Source organism: Rousettus aegyptiacus, unplaced genomic scaffold (genome assembly GCF_014176215.1).
Source record: "Rousettus aegyptiacus isolate mRouAeg1 unplaced genomic scaffold, mRouAeg1.p scaffold_m13_p_1, whole genome shotgun sequence".
In the NCBI taxonomy this organism is placed as follows: domain Eukaryota; kingdom Metazoa; phylum Chordata; class Mammalia; order Chiroptera; family Pteropodidae; genus Rousettus; species Rousettus aegyptiacus.
Genome location: NW_023416284.1, coordinates 110,338,939 through 110,363,940, shown reverse-complemented (window position 1 = coordinate 110,363,940; position 25,002 = coordinate 110,338,939). Strand labels below are relative to the sequence as shown.

The 25,002-nt window shown below is 35.0% G+C and overlaps 1 protein-coding gene across 1 annotated transcript in view; it reads right to left on the bottom strand.

Annotated features, from left to right (window-relative positions):
• Positions 1–421: 421 nt before the first annotated feature.
• Positions 422–25,002, bottom strand: part of BEND6 (BEN domain containing 6) — a 47,563-nt gene continuing 22,982 nt past the window's right edge. Inside the window, exons 3-7 of the mRNA XM_016145691.2 lie at positions 23,730–23,907; positions 9,466–9,686; positions 7,959–8,151; positions 6,950–7,086; positions 422–1,655 (exon numbers count right to left, since the gene is read on the bottom strand). Of these exons, the coding sequence (XP_016001177.1) occupies positions 6,959–7,086; positions 7,959–8,151; positions 9,466–9,686; positions 23,730–23,907 (720 nt within the window). The 3' untranslated portion in view covers positions 422–1,655; positions 6,950–6,958. The remainder of the gene's footprint in view (positions 1,656–6,949; positions 7,087–7,958; positions 8,152–9,465; positions 9,687–23,729; positions 23,908–25,002) is intronic.

Here is a 25,002-nt window from a genome sequence, read left to right as displayed (position 1 = left end):
CTATTCTATAATCTATAAAAATTTCAACATCACAAAATACTTTAAGGAAGGACCATAGACATTCCAGTTGAATAATACGGTCATATTTTACAAAGGAAATTGTATTTACATTTAGTAGGCAAAACTTATATTACAAAGTATTTTTAAAAGGCAATAATATATATCTTAGAAGATTATCCTTTCAATAAAAATATTAAGCACTCTGAACATCATGCGTATTTTCTACATAGAATGGGCATTTACTATGGATGTTGTCTATATAGCCTACACAGCCTGGGTCTTTAGAAGACAAAAAGCTAGAGCCATATAGTCCAATTATAATGGAAACGCCCCAGTGTGTGGGTAAAGAAGCCATCAAACCCAGAAAAGGACTTTTTCCCTGAATTTTATAGATTTATAAGAAACAAGCAAATACTTTTTATGTTTCAATGGGATTTATTTATATTTAAATAAAAGTAGCAAATGTTAACACAAGTTATTTCCTTAAGAATATTTATTTTGTACAACCACACTGTTATCAACTAACATTTATGGAATGTTTCTTGGGTCCACAGTACTGAACTTTCTATTATATGCGTCCTCTTTTCCAAGTTTAAGTATAACCTTGTGCACTGAAGAAGTGTCGCTTGGGAATGCAGAGTTGTCTCATGTGACAAGCTGACATTAAGGAGAAGCCTCTTGATGAAGAATATTTTATCTTTCATTCATTTACAAAATGATATATTTCTTTTGTATGACTATCAACCCCATGTGATTTTTTTCTTATGATAGTATGAAAACAAACCAGTTAAAACTAAGCAGTGTAGCAGTATAACCAACCGAATACATAGGATATTACATCTTATACAGGATGTTTAGAAGATATTGATGTTTTATATTGCATATCTGTATTTATACTTTGGGCAATACAAAGTTAGATGCATGTAAAGAAATAAACATAAGTTTTTTCTGCAAATTGATGCATCATTTTAATAATCACAAAAATTGGAGTTTATTTCCTTTTTCGAGAGTACAGTGGAATAGTTGCATATTAAAATAAAAAGGTCTTGCTGCTCTCATTTTTTTAATTTTTATTTTATACATTTTTACGTAACAATTATCCTGTAATTTAATTGCTAAAACACTATTACTTGGTTAGATATGATTATTGTCAGATTTTAGGCTGACTTTGCTGCTTTTATGTTTGTGAACATTGATTATTTCACTGTACTTTTTCCAAACACGTGCTTATGCTAAAGATCCACAAACTAAAAGGGATATTGTTGATAATAATAAATGTATAGCAATTGATTAGGACAATGACAAATCTCAGGGGTTGAAGCCTTTGTTGTTATAAGAGTTCTGACTATCTTGTTAAGTTAGCTGTACAGAGAAGCATTTGGGGATGGAAAAAGGCATATTTCCAAGAAACCATAATGCATGCTTATTTGACTGCTAGAAATTCTCTAGTTTGATGCATCATGATTATTTAGGGTGGAATGTACATGCAGCTTCTTCAGCAAGCTTGTTGCACCATCAGGAGAGCCAGCGATGTTAAAGATATCTCACAGCCTGTCACTGCATATGTCTCTCTGTGCTCACTGCCAAGGAGGTTGCAGATTCTCCAACAAAATTCCATGTTAGATTTAGAACTGAAGGTGTTTTATTTCAGATACCTATATAAAAGCAAATTTAAAGAACAAAAAGAATTTATTTTAGAATTCTTACAGTATTTTTAACAGTGGTATGAGTTGTTCATTTTGTGTCTACTACAAAGTTTTGCTTAAAAACACAAATTGTTAATAATAACTATTACTATTGAGGTGACTTAGAGTTCTTTTTATGATCTATTCAGAGGAATTCCAGCATAGATAACAGATAAACATTTAATATATATATATATATATATATTTTTAATCTCAAATGACTTAAAAACCTTTTTGTTAGGTAAAATTACAAATACACAAAGTAAAATGAACCATCCTCACATACTCATCAGCCATCTTAAAAAATTATCAACAATTCTGTTTGTCATTCTTCAGTAACATTTATTGATTGCCTAAATATCAGGCAATTTTCCAAATCTGCTTTACCTTTTTCAAAACTCAAGAAAACCAAGTGAGCTAGATCAGTGAGCAGAATTATTATGAAGCTAATAAACCTTACTTGCTTGAGTACCTTCCAAAAAAAAGGGCTCTAGTAATATCTTCACATGTTTATATATTTTTGTTAATTACCAAAGTTAGATGTTTCAACCATAATTATTTAAGACCACCGTGTCTTTCCACTTTGACCAACACTCCATCATATTTTCTCCTCTGATTATAACCATGGAGTGGCAGTGGGCACTTCTGAGATTTTGTTAAGAATTGACTGGGATATAATTTTGTGTTTTGCAATCTCTTCTATGTACAATTGCATTATTACTGGCTATCTCAATTTGGGATGACTTCTAATAATACTTTGAATGTGGTCAATTCAAAGAATATTTAAGAGCACACACTCCATGGAAAATTTGAAATGCCCTGAAATCTGATTGCTCAGATATCAAAGAAACTCAATAGAAGTTTCCTCAAATTTATTAATAATCCTAAAAATTATATATCTAATAAAGAGTTGAGAATTTGAAAGAAACATCTGTAAACTGTCAAAAAGAAAAAAAAAACAATTTTCCATCAACCATGCTAGAGGATAGTCTAAATTATTTTCTATTCTTGCTATAGAAAAGGCTATTACAAAATTATTTAAAGAAGAGGCGACCAAAATGTATGCAACTCTATAAAAAAGTGGATAAAAGTATTATACAGATGTTAATAAAAATATGTAATTTCCTCTACATAATGTGATCTTTGAGAAATTTGTTAACTTTAAACATATAGTTTTTATGATTTATTTATACAAAGTTATAAATACAGAATTGGTTACAACTCTGTATCTTAATTTTGATTCTCTCTTTAAAGACAATTTTCCATTTCTATAAGCTTCAGGTTCCACAAATTCTGGATCCATCCCTGAAGTAGGTAGTATTATTATCTCTGTTTAAATTAAAATTCAGATAGGTCCAGAGAGTTTCCATAGGCTACACATATATTAAGAGGTAGAGCATGCTTCAAAGCCAGACTTTCTGACCCTAAAACACTTAATTTTATGGGTCAATGTGGCTAGGCTATGGTATCCAGTTTGGTCAAAAGTCAGTCTAGATGCAAAGGTATTTTTAAGGTAAGATTAAGATTTAAATCGGTACATTTTCAGTAAAGCAGTTTACCCTCCGTAATATGGGTGAGTCTCACCCAATCAGCTGAAGGCCTTACGAGAAAATACTGAGATCCTCTGAAGAAGGAGGAATTCTGTCTCCAGATTACCTTTGGACTCAAGACTGCAACATCAGCTTTCCCCTGGGTTGCCAGCCTGCTGGCCTGCCCTGCAGATTTTAGACTGTCCAGTTCCCACAACTGTGTGTGCCAATTTCTTAAAGTAAATTTCTTACGCATATATCTTATTAGTTCTGTTTCTGTGGGAAACCATGACTAATGCAATAAGAAATACAAAGAACTATATGCTAATGTGACTCTCTGATAGTTACTAATCATATGACCTTGTCAATTCACTTAACTTCTTTAGCCTTTAGTTTCATTACCTCTAAGGAAATCATTTTAGACCAGAATTTTTCAACTTTGACAGATTTGATATTTTTGGCTGGGTAATTCTTTGTTGTGGGGGGGCTGTCCTATACATTACAGGATGTTGAGCAACACCCCTGGCTTCTCTCCCCTAGTAGTACCACCTAGCTGTGACAACCAAAAATATCTCCAGACATTTTCAAATATTCCCCAGTTGATGGGCAGGGAACAAAATCTTTCCCATCCTATTTGAGCACTGCTGTATTAAATCATCTTTAAGTTATAATATATGCATATGTACTATTATGGTAGAGATTATATATACTGAGGCAGCTTTGGAAATTTTTGGAGAGGGCTGTTTGACCTCTTAGTGGGATATTACAGAGGTGACATTTTAACATTCTGTAATTCTTATAAATAAAATTTTCTTCGGGTCCTATAAGAAAGAAGCAAAAAATGAAGAAAGGCCAGAAAAACTGGCAACATCAAGATCTTAGCAAAGTTCAAGCTGCAGGCAACTTGAGGGCAGTGAAAAATAATATAAACCAAGCCACTTTAAAATGGAGTCAGAGCTGCCATCCCAGAGGATGTGAGTTTGCATGTCTTATCCCTCAAACTGTCAGAATGTTAAAACTGTACAAAATAACCTTCGGACTAGGCCTAAAGCGGCATTGTATTCCAAACAATTGTTTGCAAAAATAACAAGAAAGCAGGTATTATAACTACCAGACTGAAAATTAATAACATTTTTTAGAATTAGCATCACTATGTTAGCTTCTCTGCATGATAGTAATTCCTTCTTTCTATTCAGGTAATTATTCGCCTTCCCTTTCTCATAAATACCCCTTGCCTTTGCTTGTTAATTGGAATACTATTTGGGTTTCTGACTCAGTGCTTCCCAAATAGCTATTCTTTGAGATCTCAAATAAATGCTTGTTGTCTCTCTCTTGGGCTTTTTATTTTTAGATTAACAGAAGTCAAGAAGTGAGAGAAAATAGATGAAAAGGGGGAAGGATTGAATTTAGTATTAATCCTCCAAGAAACGAGTTCTAGCTGATTGTCCCTTCAAATCCAAGCCACCAATGGCAACCCTGAGCTCATTATGGGGCACATGGGTGGGGGTTGCTAGGCTTTTGGATGTGTAGGAAGTCGCATAAGTCTACATGATTTTGTGATACACATTGCCTTGCAAGGGCAAGGGAAGTTATTTTTCCAAAGAATACGTGTGTGTGTGTGTGTGTGTGTGTGTGTGTGTGTGTGTGTGTGTTTGGGGGTGAGGGGGGGCTAAGACGGGGATATGGTTTGCCTAAATAAGTGTAGTCACCTTGAGGTTCCTGTTAGTTAAATGACCAAGAAGAGAAAAAAGTCAGCAGCATTCTACTACATGGTGCTATATCTGACTAATTCGTCAAGCATTTTAAATTTAAGTTTTATGTGACTCTGTCCTTCCCAGTATTTTTTCTCAGTCCTTTTAAAATAATTTTGACTTAGCTATACTTCAAATGAAAGATACCTGTCAATTTAAAAACAAATTTTCGACTCAGAACATGTTTACTTCCAATACCTTGTTACTCTTTACTTCTGATTCAAAATATATGCAAGTCTATTCCAAGCAACTTAGTAACAAAGCAGGGCTGAGGCTCAGACTGCACAAGAACACCTTGTGTTCATAGCAAAGATTTGTTCCTTTTAAAATTTTTAATTAATGCCATAACCAGGTGATTTAATAACACTACTACTGGCACATACAAGCACAACCAATATAAAAGCTTTTGGGCTTTAATTTCTTCAACATATTGTTGACTGATATTATCAAAGATAAGTTTTGTGTTTACCCTTGGCAGTCTGAGATATTAAAAAGGCAGAAGTTGGTATATTAAAATGCTTCACAGAGCTCTGACATACAATAATGTGCTACAAAAGATAGCTTTATGAGTTGAGGGTATGGTTGCATGGCAGTTAGAAAGGGAACTTGGCCATTATACACCAGGATAAGAGGGTAGCTTCATGTCAGAACTCTAGAGAAGTTCTAAGGGCTCATTTAAGCAGTTTACCTCCTAAGTGGAAAGTTGTGAGCTTCACAATCTACTGAACATTTTAATTGCTTAGGAAGAAAAAGGATACAAATAGTCTTGTCTTTTATAAACCTTGAAGTCAGTTTACCAGTATATGTGAGTCAAGGGAAAGGGTCCCTCTGCAATTGGTACAAGTACTCCTGTTTGTTAGTGTGATTGTTCGTTTCTAAGGAAGAGAGACTATTGTTGACCCTCATTGGTAGCCTTACTTGTATAGCAAAATAGTAAGGGACCCTCAAGGAAAATGGGGGTGGTAGTCAGCAATGGGTGGAGGGTGGGTGGAGGGAATTACTGCACTACAGGCAGGTCTATATCCCACTTAAAACACAGAAGGAAAAGACAAGTATTATGGTCTCAGAGGTGGCTAGTTAGGTGGAGAATAGGCAAAGTGGAAGTTAAAGATAGAAGTGAAGAAAATGGATGAAAAACCTGCCCTCGTATGTTTACCATATACCTCTATTTATCAATTAAACTATTAATAACACAATAGTGCATATTTTCATGTATTTTCCATCAGAATAATGGAGAGGAAGGGTGAGCACAAGTGAAGCAGCCAGGATATTGGGTAGCCAAAGCAAACGCAAAATTCCACTTCACAGTTTTGCCAAGGGCAGGGCCTGACTTATAACATGTATTTCCCTCAGAACTCACAGAAAACAAATATTTCTTTTTCTCACTATAACGCGAATATCTTGGTAAAAATCCTTATTAAGTAAACAACCTGTGACAACCGCTTTAAAAACAATTAGAAGCAGAATGGAAGGTGGTGGGGGAGACCCCTCAATGCTTCCAGCCAGTAGCTTGTACATAGGTCAAACCGCTGTTTCACGGTTGTAAGTTCAGTTCCCTCATGCACCTCAAGGATTTCCTGAGGGTCTGAATTTCTCTGTTCTAGAGAAGCACTTCCTAAATTGTCACGTGTTCTTCCTTTGGCTCCTTTCTACCCCTACCCACAACTTAACACATGTTCTGTGAAAAAAAAAAAAGAAATTCTCAGTAAAACACATACTATATCCCCTTCTTAAAGATTTCCGGTGCACTTGGGCATATTAAAGGATACTGAAACATCTGAGAGGTTCTGGGAAAGGAAAGTCTGTGTAACTAAACTCATCATTTCTCAAATTTAAATCTCCTTCCCTGTCGCCACCTTCTCTCCCAGGAATACTGATTAGCATTTCATAGGCCACTAGTATTCTTTAGTAGAGTGTTCAGAAAATGCTATTCCAGGGATGAAAGTATTACATCTTCTCTGTATTACAAATTTAAAAGACTTACCAAAAGGATCTACTTAATATCCTGAGAGTTCATATTTTTGCTTAAATTTGGCTTCTTGGTACAGTTGTTTAGCTTTTGACCTATCATTCTCCTGATTGAAACATCATCTGAGTTGGGAAATAACTGTTTTGTGATTCCTGTAAATAACAACAATAACACACAAAAACACTTTTTTTGTGGCTTTGAATCTTAAAGTATGAACTGAGATAAAACATCAAGCAATCCACATTATAATTTTGTCTCCATTTTGCAAAAGCAGCCCCAACACCCATGAGATATTGAAATAGATGAATATATAGGCAGGTTTTACAAAACAAAGCAAGAGATAATGAAGGTCTGTATTATAAACTGAGAGCAAACTTATTTGTCTTCCTATGGTACCATTCAACTTTAACCTTGCTACTTGCTCTGAACTCTAAGTCTCTTTGCTCTAAAATATTAAGAATATAAATTTATCCATCCCAACATCATTTGAAACAACTAGAGTCTGACTCACCCTTTTCCAAGGAAGAAATTGTACACTATTAAAATATAGAGAGCTGGGATCCAGTGATTCCCTAAATTTATTGGATATTTGTTTAAAAAAAAAGTATTTGATGATTTAAATTACCATATTTAAGCAGATTCTTTAACTTAAAAACCATAAATAGATTAACCTCTAATTTTCTAGAATAAAAGATAAGGAATAGAACCAAGATAAGAGAAAATAAGATATAAACTGTTACTGAAATTTTATTTGAAAGGATTTTGAAAATTTACTTTTATAATGTTATGATTTTTATGAATCTGAACTTTTCAGTGATATAAAATTTAACTTTAGTTTAATAACCACTTTTAATGTAAAGTTTTTCTAGTAAATTTCCTGTATTTAATGAGGTTTAGACTATTTTGAGATTTTTCTTTAACAAAAAAATAAATTTGAAAAAGAAAGACCATGAATGAATAATTTAACCTTGAATGGTAAAATATTTCAAATTCATGTGACAATAAAATAAAATCCTCTTATTACCTATAATTTCTTGAACTTCATTCTGATTCATAGCTGGCTTTACAGCTTTGTCCCTCGAAGTAGAGGATTTTGCACCTGTCAGGCTGTGTGTAGCCATGTATTCATTTGTGTAAAGTACTTGCATTAAATCATTAATAAACTTCTGAGGCTTGCTCTTGTTACAACGGGCAATCTGCCATTTTTCAATTTTGAACTAAAAAATAAAAATAACAAATGAAATTAAATAAATAAGAAAGTAACATCTGGAGAAATATGTTATTAATTAAGACATACCAGAAAACAATGCCAAGAGTCTTTAAGGTAATGTATTATGCTTTTAATATATGTTTTACATTTCAGGAGTTAGAATTAAATGTTATCTTTGAGATAATTCCTAATATTTATGAGGTATTTGTTCCAGAGTATATATAAATTCTTGTCATGGAATTTGAATTTAGTGCTTTAAGGATTAGGTCCCTCCTCAACACCTCCTACTGAGTGTGGTAGGCTGACTAATGTCCCACTTAAGGTATTCACATTCTACTCCATGGGACCTGTGAATGTGTTACCTTATGCGGCAAAAACAACTTTATAGGTGCAATAAGAGTTAAGTGTCTTGAGATGGAGTATTCTAGATTATCTGGGTGAGCGCAGTCTAATCACAGGGGCCCTTAAATGCAGAAGTGGGGGCCAGAAGAATGGGTCGGAAAACGGACACAGACAAAGGAGGAGAGATTAGAAGAGTGAGAGAGACTACGCTTGTGTGGCCGGCTTGGAGGATGGTGGATCTGATAAATGTGGTTGTCTCAAGAAGCAGGAATGGCCTTCAGTTTACAGTCAGTAAGAAAATGGGGACCTTGGTTCTACAAGAAACTGGATTCTATAAACAACCCAAATAAGCAGGAAACATATTCTTCTGTAAGAGCCTCCAGGAAGAAGTATGCTTGCCAACAGTTTGATGTTACTACACTTATGACCTACAGAACTCTGAGATAATAAATTTGTATTATTATAAATCATTGATTTTGTGGTATAGCAAAAGGAAACTGATACATTAAGATTCAAATATTCTGAATATTAGGTTTTTAGTATTTAATTATTGCTCTTGAAGGCGTACTTAATTCCAGCAAAACTCCTGTCTTTTTAGCTTCTGTTTCTTGATTAATAGAAATTGGGAAATTAGAAAAAGAATAGTGTCCAGACGACATGCAGGAACTGAAGTTTATCTTCTTTCAATGATATAATTTTATAACACTTAATGCATAGTCATCCACCTGTCACTGATTTAAGAATTCTCTAACTTAATAAACTTCGTCATTGTCCACAATTTGACCTGAGTTTTCTAAACTAGATATTTGTTTCACAAATATCAGATTTATTGTGAAAAATTGTTTTATGCGGAATGTTATGGCTGTGACCTAAAGTTACCTGAAGTTACGTGATAAAACAATCGTCATTTTGTACCCTTATTTTAATGTTTGTTTTTAACTGTACCCCCAGGAAAGATAGGGCAGGTATTCCAACTGACCTGCTTCTCATCAGTATGATGCTCTTCTTCAGCTTTCAAGGAAACTGGTGAACTGGAATTAGAATTAGAATTGCTGCACATTGAGGCGAATGAATCTGGTGAGGAGTTGTTTGTTGCTCTCCAGAGAGTGGATGCAGATGTAGACATGGTTCCTCCACCCTTAAGCACGGCCTCTGCCATACCAACCAATTCTTCAAATTGGGTAACTGCCTGCGGTAACACTAAAATGACAAGAAAAAGTAACACATTACAAATACTTTCAATAGCAGGAACATATATATGTATTTTTTTATTGTGTGTATATGCATAGAAGTGTGTGGAAACAATTGTTAACATTTACTGACTTTGGAAAATAAACATGGTAGGAGGAGTGTTTGGAACATATTTTCTTTTTATTGTTAAATAATTTAATAACAGCTTAATAATAAAAAATCAACTTGATAACATTTGGTGATTGTATTTAAGTGTATATGCATTACATCATAACTAAAATGAATGTTTTAAAAAGGTGATTCTTTTCTCTAATTGCTAATATTAGAAATTAGGCCACATTAGGCCAACGTAAGTGAGAAGATAAAATAAACTGTTTCTCCCAGATTAAAATAAATCTTCTATGATCTGTGAGTATGGTTTGCTGGGGAGTCAAATTCTGACAAATTAATAAAAATTAATTGCCACAATTCAAACCTATATTTTCACATGTTAAAAGTGAATTTTGGTAATCAACTGAAAATTCTCTTTCTTCCTTTTTTTTAAGTGGAAACTTACACATTCAAAGGTTTCATGCCTCCATGTAAAATGGTCTTCTCTGTTGTTATATTTAGTTTGTTTCCTAAGGACAAATAACATTTTGTTGGAGTTGGAAGTCACCTTGAACCCTATCTCATTCAACTCCTTACTCTGTGTTGAGGGTACTTACTGCCTGCTGGAGAGGCAAAAAGACTCTGAAACTTTTTTTGTACTTTTTAAAAGCATATTATTGAGCTATAGCCTTTAGAATAATGCCTGATTTGAGAGCTAAAAGTCAGGCATATTGATGACATGTCCAAATCAACACATCTGGTATTATATTAATAGAAAAATAAGAACATCTACTAAAGAAGAAAATCTTATTTTATTTTTTTCAATTAATGTTTACTAAGAACCTCACGTGCCAGACACTTATTCAATCAGCAATTATTTATTGAGCATTTAATAATATTAAACATTTATCTAGCTTTGCTTCGTGCCAGGTATTATTTTGGGAACTTTACTTATGTTCATTCATTTAATCCTCATTGCAACTCTCTGAGACAGGCATTTTCATTATCCACAATTTATAGATAAAGACAATTAGGCAGTGAGAGGTTAAATAACCCATTCCGGCTCAACTCAATTAATGAAAATAAGCCAAGATTCAAATGCAGACACTGCCAATTTTATGCTATAAACTGCAGTTGACCCTTGAGCAACACTATTTTGAACTACATGAGTCTACTTATACGTGGATTTTTTTTTCAACAAATCTACTGGGAAATTTTTTAGAGGCTTGTGATGATTTGAAAAAACTTGCAGATGAACTGCATAGCCTAGAAAAAAATTTAAAAGGTCATGAATGCCTGCATTTAATACATGTAACATACAAAATATGTGTTAATCAACTATGTTATTGATAAGGCTTCCAATCAACAGTAGGCTATTAGTAATTAAGTTTTGGGGTAGTCAAAAGTTATATATCGATTTTTGACTGCAAACGGTGGCTGATCAGCACCCCCTCCCCAACACCTGCATTGTTCAAGGGTCACTGTACTATATTATGCAGACTCTCAACATTTGCCAACCACTATGTTAGGTACTTGGGAAGAAACTGAGAGAAAAACCAGAGGTGATTCTAACTTTTTGGAGCTGAGAGAAGGTGGAGAGCACTATTTACATAAGCATGCTGTGTAGTAAGAATTTGGCCTGCTCAAAGAGAGGTCTTCCCACATCCCAAGTTTCTGGGAAGTCATCTCCAGCCCTTGGAACTTCCCAAGGATGGAAGAGTGTCTTCCTTAGTCCCTCGGACCACACCCTATAGTTTATGTCAAGGAGTTTCTCAGGGTGGAAATAATCACACCCAACAGTTTTAAAGTAGAAGCCATGGCCAGAAAGCCAGAAAGATTTGGAGACTGAGTTCAGGTATATAGGCAATCAAATCAGTCATGTCTACTGTGGTGCCTGAAAAACGACTGCTAGAAATTTATTACTTGCACGAAATTACTGCTTAGCTATCGCCCATGGGAACATAGGCTATCTCCATAGGAACATAACATTCTAACAATAGCTTTCTGCTTCTATATCCCCGCTTGCACACCTGACCTGTGGGTCGACAGGTAATAAATAGAAGAATGGGATTTGGGGCTTAAAACCCCTATACCTTTACATTTTGGGGCTGCTTAATTTGGGGTCTGCGTACCCCTGGCAGACCCAGGTGGCTGAATAAAGAGTGTGTTTCCTATAACTCACTGAGTTCTGGTGGTCCATGTGTCTTTTGGGGGCTGGCGAAACACTACATGATAAATCCTCAAAAAAAATTTGGACACCAGAACTTAGATGGGCTGGCTCCTGGATGGACAATAATTTGTGCATTTTGTAACAAAAAAGGCTATGAGGATAATGAATCCTGAAGACAACAGAAGTTTCATATTTGGAACTGCCCAGACTCTTCCATGTGTATTTCACCTTTGGCTGATTCTAATTTGTAGTCTTTCCCTTTAATAAATGAAACCATGAGTATAATAGGTTTCAGTGAGTTGTGAGTCTCTAGCAAATTATTGAACCTGAAGGTAGTTTTGGAAAAACCTGAACTTGCAGTTGGCATCAAGTCTTAGGCCGTCTAGAGGACAGTGTCCTTAACCTTGCAGTTTAGTAACTCAAGGTACATGCAAAAAAAATGAAAAATTACAATTGTTAAGTATATTGCAAAATAATATAAATGGAGCCACTTTCAAAAGGAGCCGGAGCTGCCATTCCAGAGTAACTAACTGCCTTTGTCAGGTCTCTTATTCCTCATACCTTTGGAATGTTAAAACTAGACAAAATAACCTTTGGATTGGGCCTAAAGCAACATTGTATCTCAAACAACTATTTGCAAAGATAACAAGAAAGTAGGTATTATGACTTACCAGACTGAAACATTCTTTAGAATTAGCATCACTATGTTAGTTTATCTGCATTTACTGAAATTCCTTCTATTAGTGTAATTGTTCCCATTCCCTTTCTCATGAATCTCCCTTGTCTTTGCCTCCTAATTGAAACAGCATTTGGGTTTCTGCCTGAGTCAGTGCTTCCTGAAAAGTTATGCTTTTGGATCTCAAATAAATGATCATTGCCCGTCACATAGGCTTTTTCTTTTTCAGTTAACAAGTACCACGAAGGAGAGCATAATGGGTTTGACTTGCCCTGGGGAGGGGAAGGGAATAGAAGGCTTCTTTAGGTAGGTCAAGACTGATCTGAGAGCTGAGAGCTGAGCAGGAATTAAACAGCTGGAGAGAATGAGGTGATCAGCGGCACAGGAAACAAAAGTTCTGTGTCCGAGGAACTGCAAGAAGGTCAGAGCTAAAATTTAAAGATTTTAAAAAGGTAATTGGTATAAAGTGAAGTTTCAAGAATATTTACTGTGTTTTCTACTAATGAAATTTGTACCTGTTCATTGGAATATATCCTTCTTGCCATTTTTGTGTATGTCTCTCTATATTCATATATTCTTTTTAATACAATTGAGACTGTGGTGTATTCACAGCATTGTATTATGGTTCTGTTTTCCAATTAAGACAGTAAGGTGAATATTTTTCCTATTTTATAAAATCTCCCTGGAATTTACGATTTTTGAGGTCTAATATATATAGTTAAAGGCAAGATCTTAACATGAAGTCTGAGTAGAAATTAAGTAGATGAAGGGAGATGAATTTGATAAGAGGATATACCTGATTAATGCACGCCCACCAAAATATGGAACATTTCCATCCTCTCAGAAAGTTGCCTCATGTCCCTTTTAAGTCAATCTCTGGACTTGCCTGAGAGGCAACCACTGATTTGACATCTTTAGCCATAAATAACTTTTACCTGTTCTAGAATTCCATATAAATGAATTCAAACAGTATAAATTTCCTCTTGTCTGATTTTTTTTTTCTCTGCATAGTGCTTTGAGATTCAGTCACGCTGTTCAGTTTTTCATTTTGTTGTTGTTTCCAACTAATACTCAATTATATAGCTACTCCACAATTAATGTATCCATTGACCCGTTAATGGGTTATTTTCCACTTGAAAACAACTTTAATTGTTTTCTAATATTCCAAGGTATTGATATTCTATATTTTATTCAAATGATTCTTTTTTATCTTTTCGGAATTTCATTTGCTTCTAGATTTTTTTTTTTATTATTATTACAAACAGAGCTCTGAAGAACTGTTTAGCACATGTATCTTCATATGCATCTCTAATCATGACAATGCTATACATTCCTGAAAGTTAATAATAGGGTCAAAAGTGTAAATGTTTTCAAGACTCACTATTGCTGAACTGCTCTTCAGAAAGATTCTTCCAACTTAATGCTTCCACCAGCAATGTAAGAAGTTGGCCATTTCACTGCACCATCAACAACAGGTATCAATCACTAAAAACAATCTTAACTATTTTAAAATCTTAGTGCGATTTGACTGCAATTACGATTATTGCAAAGTTAAATACATATATTTATTTGTTTATGATTATTTGAACTTCTATGAATTATTTATCAGGCCATGAAATATTAGTACTTTTTCTATTTTATAAGAATTTAAAAGGTTTTTTCCAAAGTACCTAGTGCATTATAGGTACAATATGTCAACTGTTATTATTATCCCTTATATATTAAGCGTTTTAACCTTTTGTAAGTTGCAAGTATTTTTCTTGGTGTATTTGTCTCTTAACTTTAAGATTTTTTTGAAGCATGCCCACATGGATATTTAGTTTTTATTTTAATTAATTTAGCAGTTTTTTCTTTAATATATTATCCATTTATTTTATGTTTAAAAAGGTATTCATCATTCAGATCAGTGAAATATTTACTCACATAGTTTGTTTAGTTTAAACATCTTTTTACAAGTAAGCTTCTCCCTTCACCCAGATAAATTTTGAAAATTTGTAATGAAGAAATGTAAATACAAAAATAGTAAAGTCATATACCCATCCCGCACTTTCAATTCACGTCAACCTTGTTCCATCTATACTCCCACACACTTTCTCTCCAGCCTCGAGATTACCTGAAGCAAAGCACAGGCATTACCTCATTTTATCTATAAACATTTCTACATGTACTTCCAAAAGGCAAGAAAATTTAAAAGAATAACTATGACATCACTAGCAGAGCTGGAAATATTTAACAATAGCTCTTTAATATCATTTAAAAAACCTAGTAAATATTCAAATTTCTGATTGTCTTATTTTTTGTTTGTTTGTTTAAATCAGGACTCAAATTGTACATTACAATTGGTTGTTCTCTGTTTCATCTAAACTGTAAGTTTCCTCTCCCTCTCCTAGTTTTATCTTGCGATTTATTACTTGAAGAAACTAGGTTATTTATCTGGCAGAGTTTCCCATAGTCTAGGATTATACCTCTAATGTGGTTTAACATATTCTTCTGTTCCCTGTATTAGTTGTAAATTAGTAGTTAGGTCTAAGGCTTGATCAGATTTAGGTAGTGTTTTAACCTCCATCAAGTGGACTTTAATGTATGGTTAGCTTTTTTTGTGATATTAGCAGTCACCAATGATCACTACTTAGATTCATTATGCCATAAGGGGTTGCAAAATGGTGATATTCTCATTATTTTCTTCTTCATTTATTAGCTGGAATTCTACAAAAATAAATTTCCTCTTTTAAACTATTTGGTTACCTGGAGGTTTATTTCATATAGTAATCGCAGGATAAATGTCTAAATTTTTTTGGTTTTTATTTGCTAGTTTTCAAAATAATGAGTTGGTTCTTTCAGATGACAATTAAGTTTTTTCTTTTTTGCATACCAGTATGAATCATGCATTTAAACATATATGACATGTTTCTACCTATTGCAGTTATCATTCTTATTGGTGCTCAAATTTTCCCATCTTTGCCCAGAAGGAACCTCTTCTAGTTGACAAGTCCACATAGTCTTTCTAACTTCCTTGCTTTCTGGTATGACTAGATGTTCATGTAGAGTACTTTCTGTGCAAGCCTCCTGACAAGGCTCATTGTGTACATTTCCTGTGCAAGACCTGGAATCAGCCATTTCTGTAAAGAACCTTAGCTCCTTTTATTTTCCTATTCTTTACTCCAGTGCTACAGTGCTTCTAGGAGAGTTTGTCACACATAAGGTTCTGTTTGAGGGATATGCATTCTGTTCCATTAATCTGCTGACTTTTGGACTAGCAACTTGCTTCTAAATATTGGAACTTTATATGCTTTTATGTTGACAATTTATGCCCTCATATTCTTTTTTGGAATATTCTTAATTGATTTGGCCTATTTATTTTTTCAGGTTAACTTTAGAATAATTATTGTTAGATTACAAAAAAAAACAAAGAAAATAATCATTGGTATTTTGATTGGAATTTCATTCAAACTGTTAGTTATTTTGGGATGAACTGACATCTTCTTTTCTCATTTACAAATGTGACATGTCTCTCCAGTTACTTAGGTTTGCATACTTCTCCACTGAATTTTTAAACTTTCTTTATAATAATTATAAAAATTATCTTATTACAATAATTAGTAGATATTGTATAGTTGTTTGTAATTAATATGAGTAGATTCTTTTTTCTTTCTTAAAGAACATACTGGCAACTGGCAGTTGTTGATCTACATATAAGGCAATTATTGATATATTTTAATGGCAGCTACTAGATTTGGGTACCTATTATGTGCCAGACATTGATTATTTTTTAAATAAAATAAGGCTTACGATGAAAATCATCAGTCTTCTGTCCTATCACTAACCCCCTGAATACTGCTCCTAGAAGTCATCACTTCCAATCCATTTAACTGTTTCTTCTGATAGTTACCTTCATAGTCTTAAATAATAATATACACATACAACTATACATTGAATTTTTCAGATTCATATAATTGTTGACTTTCAACTATATAATACAACTATGTAGTTCCTTTCAACTCCTCCCCCAGCCACATAGAAATACATGCATATATTACTCACATGAAAACATATGTACGATCTCTTTTTCCATCATCTCGGTATAGTGGTAACACAATTGTTAGTTTAATAAATATTCCACTTACATTATTTTAGCAATGTAAATATTATTCGCAATTCCTTTCCTTTACAATATGATTCTACCGCACACCTGAGTTAGTTTGTTTAGTTTGCTTATATATATTTTTAACTGTTTCTCTCACTTAAAATCTCTAAACATCTTACTGGAGGTATAAAATCTCCTTTCAGTACTTTTGAATACATTATGCCATCTATTGATTTCATATTTTCTTGGAGATAGCTCTCTGGGAACCTTCACACCCTTCCACAATCTGGGCTAGCTTCTTCTCACCATCCTGGAGCTTCCCTTCACTATTATTCTATGGTTCCTCCTGTCTCCCTCCGGGATTGGACCACCTATTTTCTGCACTTGGTCTTAGCCAAAAGGCCAAGAAACAATCCCACTCGTTTTCTGGATACCATGTCTTTCTCTTTCTAGATTTACTCTCATTTTGGAGGAGCACATCCTCCAACAGCTTTTGAAAAAGACAGCATGGGAAGTACATTATTGAGATGTGTCAATTGTGAAAATATTATTATTCTACTCTCACATTTGGTTTATAATTTCACTGGGTATAGTAGTCAAGGTTTAAATCACTTCTCTTCAGAATTTTGAAGGCATTCATTATCTTGGAGCTTCCAGTGTTGCTGATGAAAAGTCCAACTCCATTCTAGCTTCCAGTTCTTAGCACGTGACATGCTTGTCCTCTCTGAAAGCTTTTCAATTCTCCCTTTACTTCTGGTATTCTAAAATTTCACAATGCTATGCCTTGGACAAATCTTTCTGCTTTTCATGGTGTCTTTTACTTTAGAAATTTGTGTCCTTCAGTTCTAGAAATGTATTGCATTATTATTTTTTTAAACTTACTTCTCCCTCTTCCCCTTTCTCTCTTTTAGGACCTCTTGTCTTTGTATGTTCCACCTCCTGGACTAATTCTCTATTTTTCCTAACCTTTTCTATTTTCCTTTTCTCTGCCTTCTTATTCTAATATCTACAAGATTTTCTTTACTTTAACTTCTAGACATTTGATTGAATTTCTATTTTCTCCTCATCCCTTTATTCTTTGAATATTCCTTTTTAACACTACCCTGTCCTTGTTTCATGGAGCTTATTTTTCTCTTTGTTCGTTTTGAACTCCACGTTTCATATTAGAGAATTTCCTCAAATAATCACTCCTCTTTCCTCAGTTGTGCTCGGTATTCTTGAGTTCTTAGCTCTGGTTCAAACTCTTCTGAGAAAAAAATCTCTGTCTTCTGCTATGGTGAGAGTGGGTAACTACAGGCTACATGGGAAGAAAGTGTGACTTTGTGGTCCAAAAAAGTCTTTATGTAGGTTTTTCAGTGACTCCTCCAGTTTTCACAATACCAGCACTACCATAATCCCTTTCACAGCTATGATTCCTAAATCTTTCTTGTTGTGTGATTTGGTTTGTTTGTGTTTTCTTTTTTTTTTTTCTTCCAGGTTTTAAAACTTTGTATTTGCTTATTTAAAAAATTGTGCATTCCAATGATTAAAATCATTTGAACGACAACAACAACAAAATGGCACTCTAATTAAACTGCATTTTACAGCCTGTAGAATACCTTGGACCAGCTTGGTTTTTACTCTAGATTACACTGTCATCCCACCCAGCTTCTGCCCTCAACAACATGCAAGTTTTTTCCCTTCCCTGCCAACCAGACAGGCAGGTCGGAGAGGCAGGTGCCCTCTTCATTGTCAGTAGTTCGTGGATGTGAAAAGGGGGGGGGGCAGCACAATCATTTAAACTCGATCCAACTTCTTTGCATCTTACAAAGTTAATGGCTAAAAGAAGTAAAATAAGAAGGCAGTGCTCATGGAATGCTACAGTGAATATTGGCAGAGTGTGCCTCATTACGATTCGCCTGCTTGCTTCTCCTGTTTAATCATTTCTTTTGATGGCAGTGGGTTTTTTTCTTGCATTCTGTCTTCTTCAATTTCAACTTATTGAATTTCTCAATCTCAGCTGTATCAGGTTTGTCAGACATGGTTGCAGAGGAAGCAAAGCCAGGCGGGGAGAACAAGTGAGTGTGATCTGCTCAGTGGTGGTCACAGAGTGCCCTGGCTTGTTTCTTTTTAATTTGTCTCCCTCTATCTTGTACCCGCCCCCATCACAGACACTGAGCTTTTAGATTTCTCTAGATTTAGTCAGTCACCATTCATCCATCTGCTTTTCATCTTCTAAAATTTTATTGGCATCTTTGATCTGCTGTGATCTTCTCTTGGTCCTTGGTGAGGTTTCAAAAAAGGAGGGAGGTTCACACATATTTAACTTAGGCTTTCTGAATGTTTTATTTTTGGTGAGGTTTCAAGAAAGGAGGGAGGTTCACACATATTTAACTTAGGCTTTCTGCATATTTAAATGACTTGAGCAAAATGTAATTGATTTTTGATTCTTTACTAAAATCTCATTAGTTACAAAAGTTAAGTTTTTAGTTGATGCTTTGTTTTCCCTAGATATACATTCATTCTCTATATAAATAATGACAATTAAATATTTTTCTATACAATAGATATATCACTATTTTCCTTTTACATCTTATTGTGCCAGTCAGTTGTGGGTCACAAAAAAATGTTTCAAATGCTTAACACATACATATATAGCACACACATATTTGTTATTCTGAATGTCTCAAATGGCATATATATTCTGCTATTTTTCTTAGCTAAGTAGGCTTTATAAACAGACAGCTCTAATCTTCAGTTCAAAGAGTTATTAGGAACATTACTGAGCAAAAGATAAATAACTACACCACACTCTTCTCTCAGACCCTTTTCTTATTTGGATTATCCATTAAATTTCAGCTTTCTCGTATCTTTCAAGTTCCCAACAAGGAAGCCTACTATGACTATGTTATTTAAAATTACAAAACACCCCTTCTCCCTCAAATCTCAATATTCCTTAATCTGCCTTATTATAGCATTTATCACCAGCTAACATGTTATATAATTTACTTAATTATTATTGTTCAGGTTTTTTGACTGTCTCACCCCACTAGAATGTTATCTCCATGAGAGCGAGGATCTTTGTTGTGTTCACTGGATTTTCCTAGGTACTTAGAACAGTTCCTGACATATATTAGGACTTTATAAATATTTACTGAACGAACAAACGTATGCATGAATACTGCAGTGGCAGTTTCCGACTTTTCCTGTTGCTGAAGTCCAGCTAATAGACACTTTTATTATTTGGTTTCTAGGGGTACATTTTAATGTGTGAGCATGGGGGTGGGGGCGGACAATATTAAATACTTAATAGATTACATACGGTTGTAAGTGCCAACTTACAACTAAGGGGAGGGGAGTAAAAAAAAAAAACATTGAAAGGAGAGAGTTTGAAATTTTATAAAGGGAGGAGGTCAGGAAAAGGATGAATTTAGAGTGAAGACCTGAAGTAAGTGAGGGTGTAAACCACGTTATCTGGGGGAAGAACATTCCAGGCTGAAGGAATGGCCAGTACAAAGACACTGAAGTAAGATCATGTCTGATGTCTTCGAAGATAAGCAAGTGGCCCAGTGTGGCTGGATCACAGAAAAGAAGGGAGAGAGTACTAGAACATAAGGCCAGAGAAGTAAGTGGCAGAGAGGTGGTCGGATCATGTAAGGACTCAAAGATCATAAAAATAACATTAGTTTTACCCTCAGTGAGGTGGAAATACACTGAAGGGAAGAGGGCCATGAACTGACTCATGTCTAACTGGACCACTTTTGCTGCTGTGTTGAGAACAGATTGCAGAGGAGCATGAGCAGAAGTAGTGACACCAGTTAAGAAGTCGTCATAACAATCTAGACAAGAGGTTATGGTAGCTTAGACCAGAGGGGCAGTAGTCAGTATGGTAAAAGAGATTGTATTCCAGAACCGTTTTGAACATAAAGTCAGTAGGACTTGCCAATAGACTTAGAATATAAAAGAAACGTAAAAATACAAAATAGTGTCATGGCTTTTGGCTTGAGAAACTGGAACAATATAGTTAGCATTAACCAAGATGAAAAATAATGAGAGAAACAGGTTGAAGGAAAAGGTCAGGAATGTGGTTTGGGACATGGTATTTTGAGATGCCTGTGAGCCATGTAAAGTACATAGTTGGACAATGAGTCTGGAGTCAAAGAGAGAAGTCCAGGTCAGAGATTTAAACCTCAGAATCATAGTTTATTGATGGATATTTTATTGATGGAAAGGATCAATGGTGGACTGAGCCTGGGGCATCATCAAATATTTGGAGTGTAAGATGATGAAATGAATCAGCTAAATAGACTGAGATGGAAAGATTAACAGTATAGGAAGAAAACTGGTGAATGTAGTGTCCTAGAAGACAAATAAAGAAACTTTTTCAAGGAAGGGTAGATGGTCAAATGTATCAAATGCTAGTAACAGGGCAGTAGGGATAACCATTGAGAAATGACTTTTGGGGTTGAACTGTGTCCCCCAAAAGGATATGTTGGAGTCCTAACCCCCAGGACCTCAGAATGGGACCTTTTTTGGAGATGGGGTCCTTACAGATATAATCAAGTTAAAATGAGGTCATTAAAGTAGGTCCTAATCCAATATGACTGGAGTCCTTATAAAAATGAGGAAATCTGGACACATAGAGAGACAAGCACACAGGAAAACACCATGCAAAGATTGGCCTTATGTTGCCTCAAGCCACAGAACAACCAAAAGCTGGGAGAGAGGCCTGAATAGATTCTTCCCTCACACCCTCAGAGGCAACACGGTCCCGCTGACACCTTGATTTTGGATCCTAGCTTCTAGAACTGTGAGACAATATATTTCTGTTTAAGCTACCCAGTTTGTGGTACTTTGTCACTGCAGCCCTAACAAACTAATACACGGAGGTATTGGTGATCACGAGAAGTACGATGAAATGATAAAGACCTAATCGAAGTGAGACCCAGAGAGAATAAAAGGGGGAAAAATGAATACAGTGTATGGAATCAACTAATTTGAGTTTTCTTATAAAAGGAAAGAGAGGGATAGAGTGGAAGGTGGAGAAGCAAATGGCCTGAAAGACTTTTTTTTTTTTTTTAAACAGGAGAAAGAATATATGTCTGATGCTAAAGGAAATGATTCATTAGAGAAAGAAAACTTGATCGTGCAGGAGAGAAGGGAGAGCATCCCTGGAGCTATGTCCTTGATTAGGTGAAAAAAGATGGGATCCGAGGCAGAGAGGGAGATTCTCTCCTCTCTTGTCCTTTGACTGGACAAAAGAATAGGTCATTTGTGAGTGACAGGGGAGAAAGTGGAACATACAAACACAGGTGCAGGGAGATGACTGCTTCTTCATATCTTCCAATTTCTCTGAAGTAGGAAGCAAAGTCATCACGGGAAAGTGAGGATAAGGGAGGAGGTGTGGGGAGCTGGCAGAAGAAGAGAAAATGAAAAGGCAATCTAAGAGTGTGAGAGAGGAGAAACTGGTCATCGCAAGTGATTCTTTTTACATACTACGGAAACTGATTTGCTGCTCTTTCATTTAGAATTTTCTCATCTATATTTATAACAAAAATTAGTCTATAACTTTGTGGTAGGCATATATATGTCAAGTTCTGGTGTCAATTAAAACAGAGACAGTAAAAATAACTACCATTACTGAGGACCTGTCATGTACCAGGCACTGGTAATATCTTCCAATTATCTCATTTAATCCTCATAACAACAAGGAAATGGTATATTGCTTTCATTTTATAAGTGAAAAAACTGAAGCTGGGGCTAAGGGCGTAATAAAGTGACATGGTCAAAGTTGTACAGCTAGTTAGCAGAGTTGGGATTTGAAGCAAGGTCTGTAACTCCAAAACCAATTCTTTTAACCAGCAATTTATGCTAACTTTATAAACCAGTTTTCATTTTACTCTAAGTTCTGGAACAGATTATGTAAAAATGAGAATATCTAGTTTTTTTCTTAAAAAAAAAAAAACCCACAAAAATCTCACCAGAGAAAGCCATCACTGATAAAAATGCAATATTTAAAGTTGAAAGAATAAAGAGATAATGATTTGTAATAAAAATCTTATTTCCCTTCCCATGTGGGGCCATTTCTACTTAAAACAATGAAGGCTTCAATTTAATAAATATTTTGAGATAAACATGTGAGCCAATACTCTGTCACCTTGCTCATCACCATGTTCTATGATTTCTGCCTCCAAAAATGTCGTAGAACTATTATGTTTATTTTCACTGCCATTGCCCTAGGCGAGGCTGCCATCATGTTAGTCTGGATGACTGCAGTACCTTTCACATTCTTCTCCATTTTCCTTCTCGTGTCACATGTCCGGAGAATTTATTTCAAATGTTTTGTGTATTTACTGCTTACGACATGATGCTGACCAACATAGGACATAATTGCCAAATATACAGCTCTATAAAATAGTGCATGGTGTTTAACTGCAAATGGAAAACATTATTTTGGAAAAATAAACACTTAAATACAATATAGGATCCTACAAAAAAAGGCATTCTGCCAAGTGGTTTTTAATTAGCTTAGGCCGACCTTCCTCCTTTCTAAATCCTCAGTAAAATGATTATTATCCCAAACCGTGCCTCTCAACCCCAAAACTAAAATTTAATATATGGACTCTTTAATTCTAGTGGTTCTATAATGGATTAGAACAGGACCCATTTTTCTAGAGCTTTTCATAGCAGAGGGTATTGAGATAAGTATATCAGGAATATCTTATTTGTTTACTAATTTTTTTCTCTCCAGAGCCTACCAGTGAATGATCTATATTAAATGCTCAATAAATGTCTGTTGAACATTATTAAATGGACACAATATTCAGTATTTTGTAGAAATAATCTAAAATTTTCTAAGCAATAAACTAGAAGCTTCAATAGATTGCTTCCATATTAAATTGTATAATCACAGATTTTCTTAAAATGTGATTTTTGATTTTTTCTCTAAGGTTCTGATTTACTTTTTCATTCTTAACAGCCTATTTGTAATACTTTTCACTCATCATGTATTTTCTCTTTCATCTAAAAAATGTCAATTTTCTCAAAGTTTACCTTGAAGCATGACCAAGGACTGTCGAAGTCGGCTGTTCTCTTTCCGGGTGTTTGTTAATTTTTGTTTCAGGCTTTTTATTTTTGTGCACAATTGCTCCTTCGACAATTCTTCTAAAGGCTCTTCATCCTCACTGGAGCTCTCACCAGGCAAAAAGGCATTCCCCGAATATGGGTCCCTCTAAAACACAAGGCAGGCACAACAAAAGAAGGTTCAAAGAGATTTTAATGGTTTATCCCATGTTCTGTACACTGAAGGGACATAAGCAGACCTACAAAATTTCTGTTTATCCAGGCAATTCCTGTCCAGGAGAGGAGTGGGGCCCTAACTAATGATCTAGCTTTTTCTTCCACTATTCAGGGGAACTCGAAATAAGGGAGAAACATCAAAGTTTCACACACATGTCTTTCGAAAAGCAGAAATCAAGATTCTGACCTTCTGCCAAACTTCATTGAGAAATACAAAGTAGAAAAACAGTAAAACAGAGTAGAATCAACAGGACCACCATTCACATCTTTGTAACTCATCCTCAACCACCATTTCTCCCCTATTCCTCATTCACAGCCTCTCTGTTGAGACTATGCCATAAGGCCAGTTTGGGGGTTTATTGCATTCGAGAAAGAAGAGATGATTCATGTAGAACAAAGCATTCGCATTTATCTTTTAGTTTCAAAAATAATTTTTTAGGTCAATAGCAAGACAATAGTTTGAAAACACATGCATTTGAGCTGTAAAACACACATTTTTTTTTAAAGAAAACAATTTTCTTAAATTACCAAGCTGACCTTCAGGGGTGTGTGTGTGTGTGTGTGTGTGTGTGTGTGTGTGTGTGTGTGCGTGTGTGTGTGTAAAATCTTCATCCATGGAAAGCAGAAGTACAGAGTGGAATGTATAAAGATTCAAACCCCAAAACCTTAGAATATAAAGTTTTGAACATAAGTTTTAGAGTGGAAGAGATAAGACATAAAGAAAGTTTCTGCAGCACAGGAAGGGAACAGACAGACTGATGCCGGGAGGAGAAGCCTGAGGGATCAAGAACTAGAATGGCAGGAAGCCAGATTCAAGTGCTTTTGATCTTCCTGCCCTCTCTCCTTGGGGGAAATGGAGAAGGATCACAGGGGTAGGTATGATAGAAACATCCAGATAAATAAGGGGCAATATCAGAGCAGTGCGCCTGGCTCCTTGCTTCTCAGTCCATCAAAAAGTCCCTAAAAAGGTCCATGTCTAGCATAACATCAGGGCAACATGGAGCCTCTCTGGGCCATAGATTAGAAA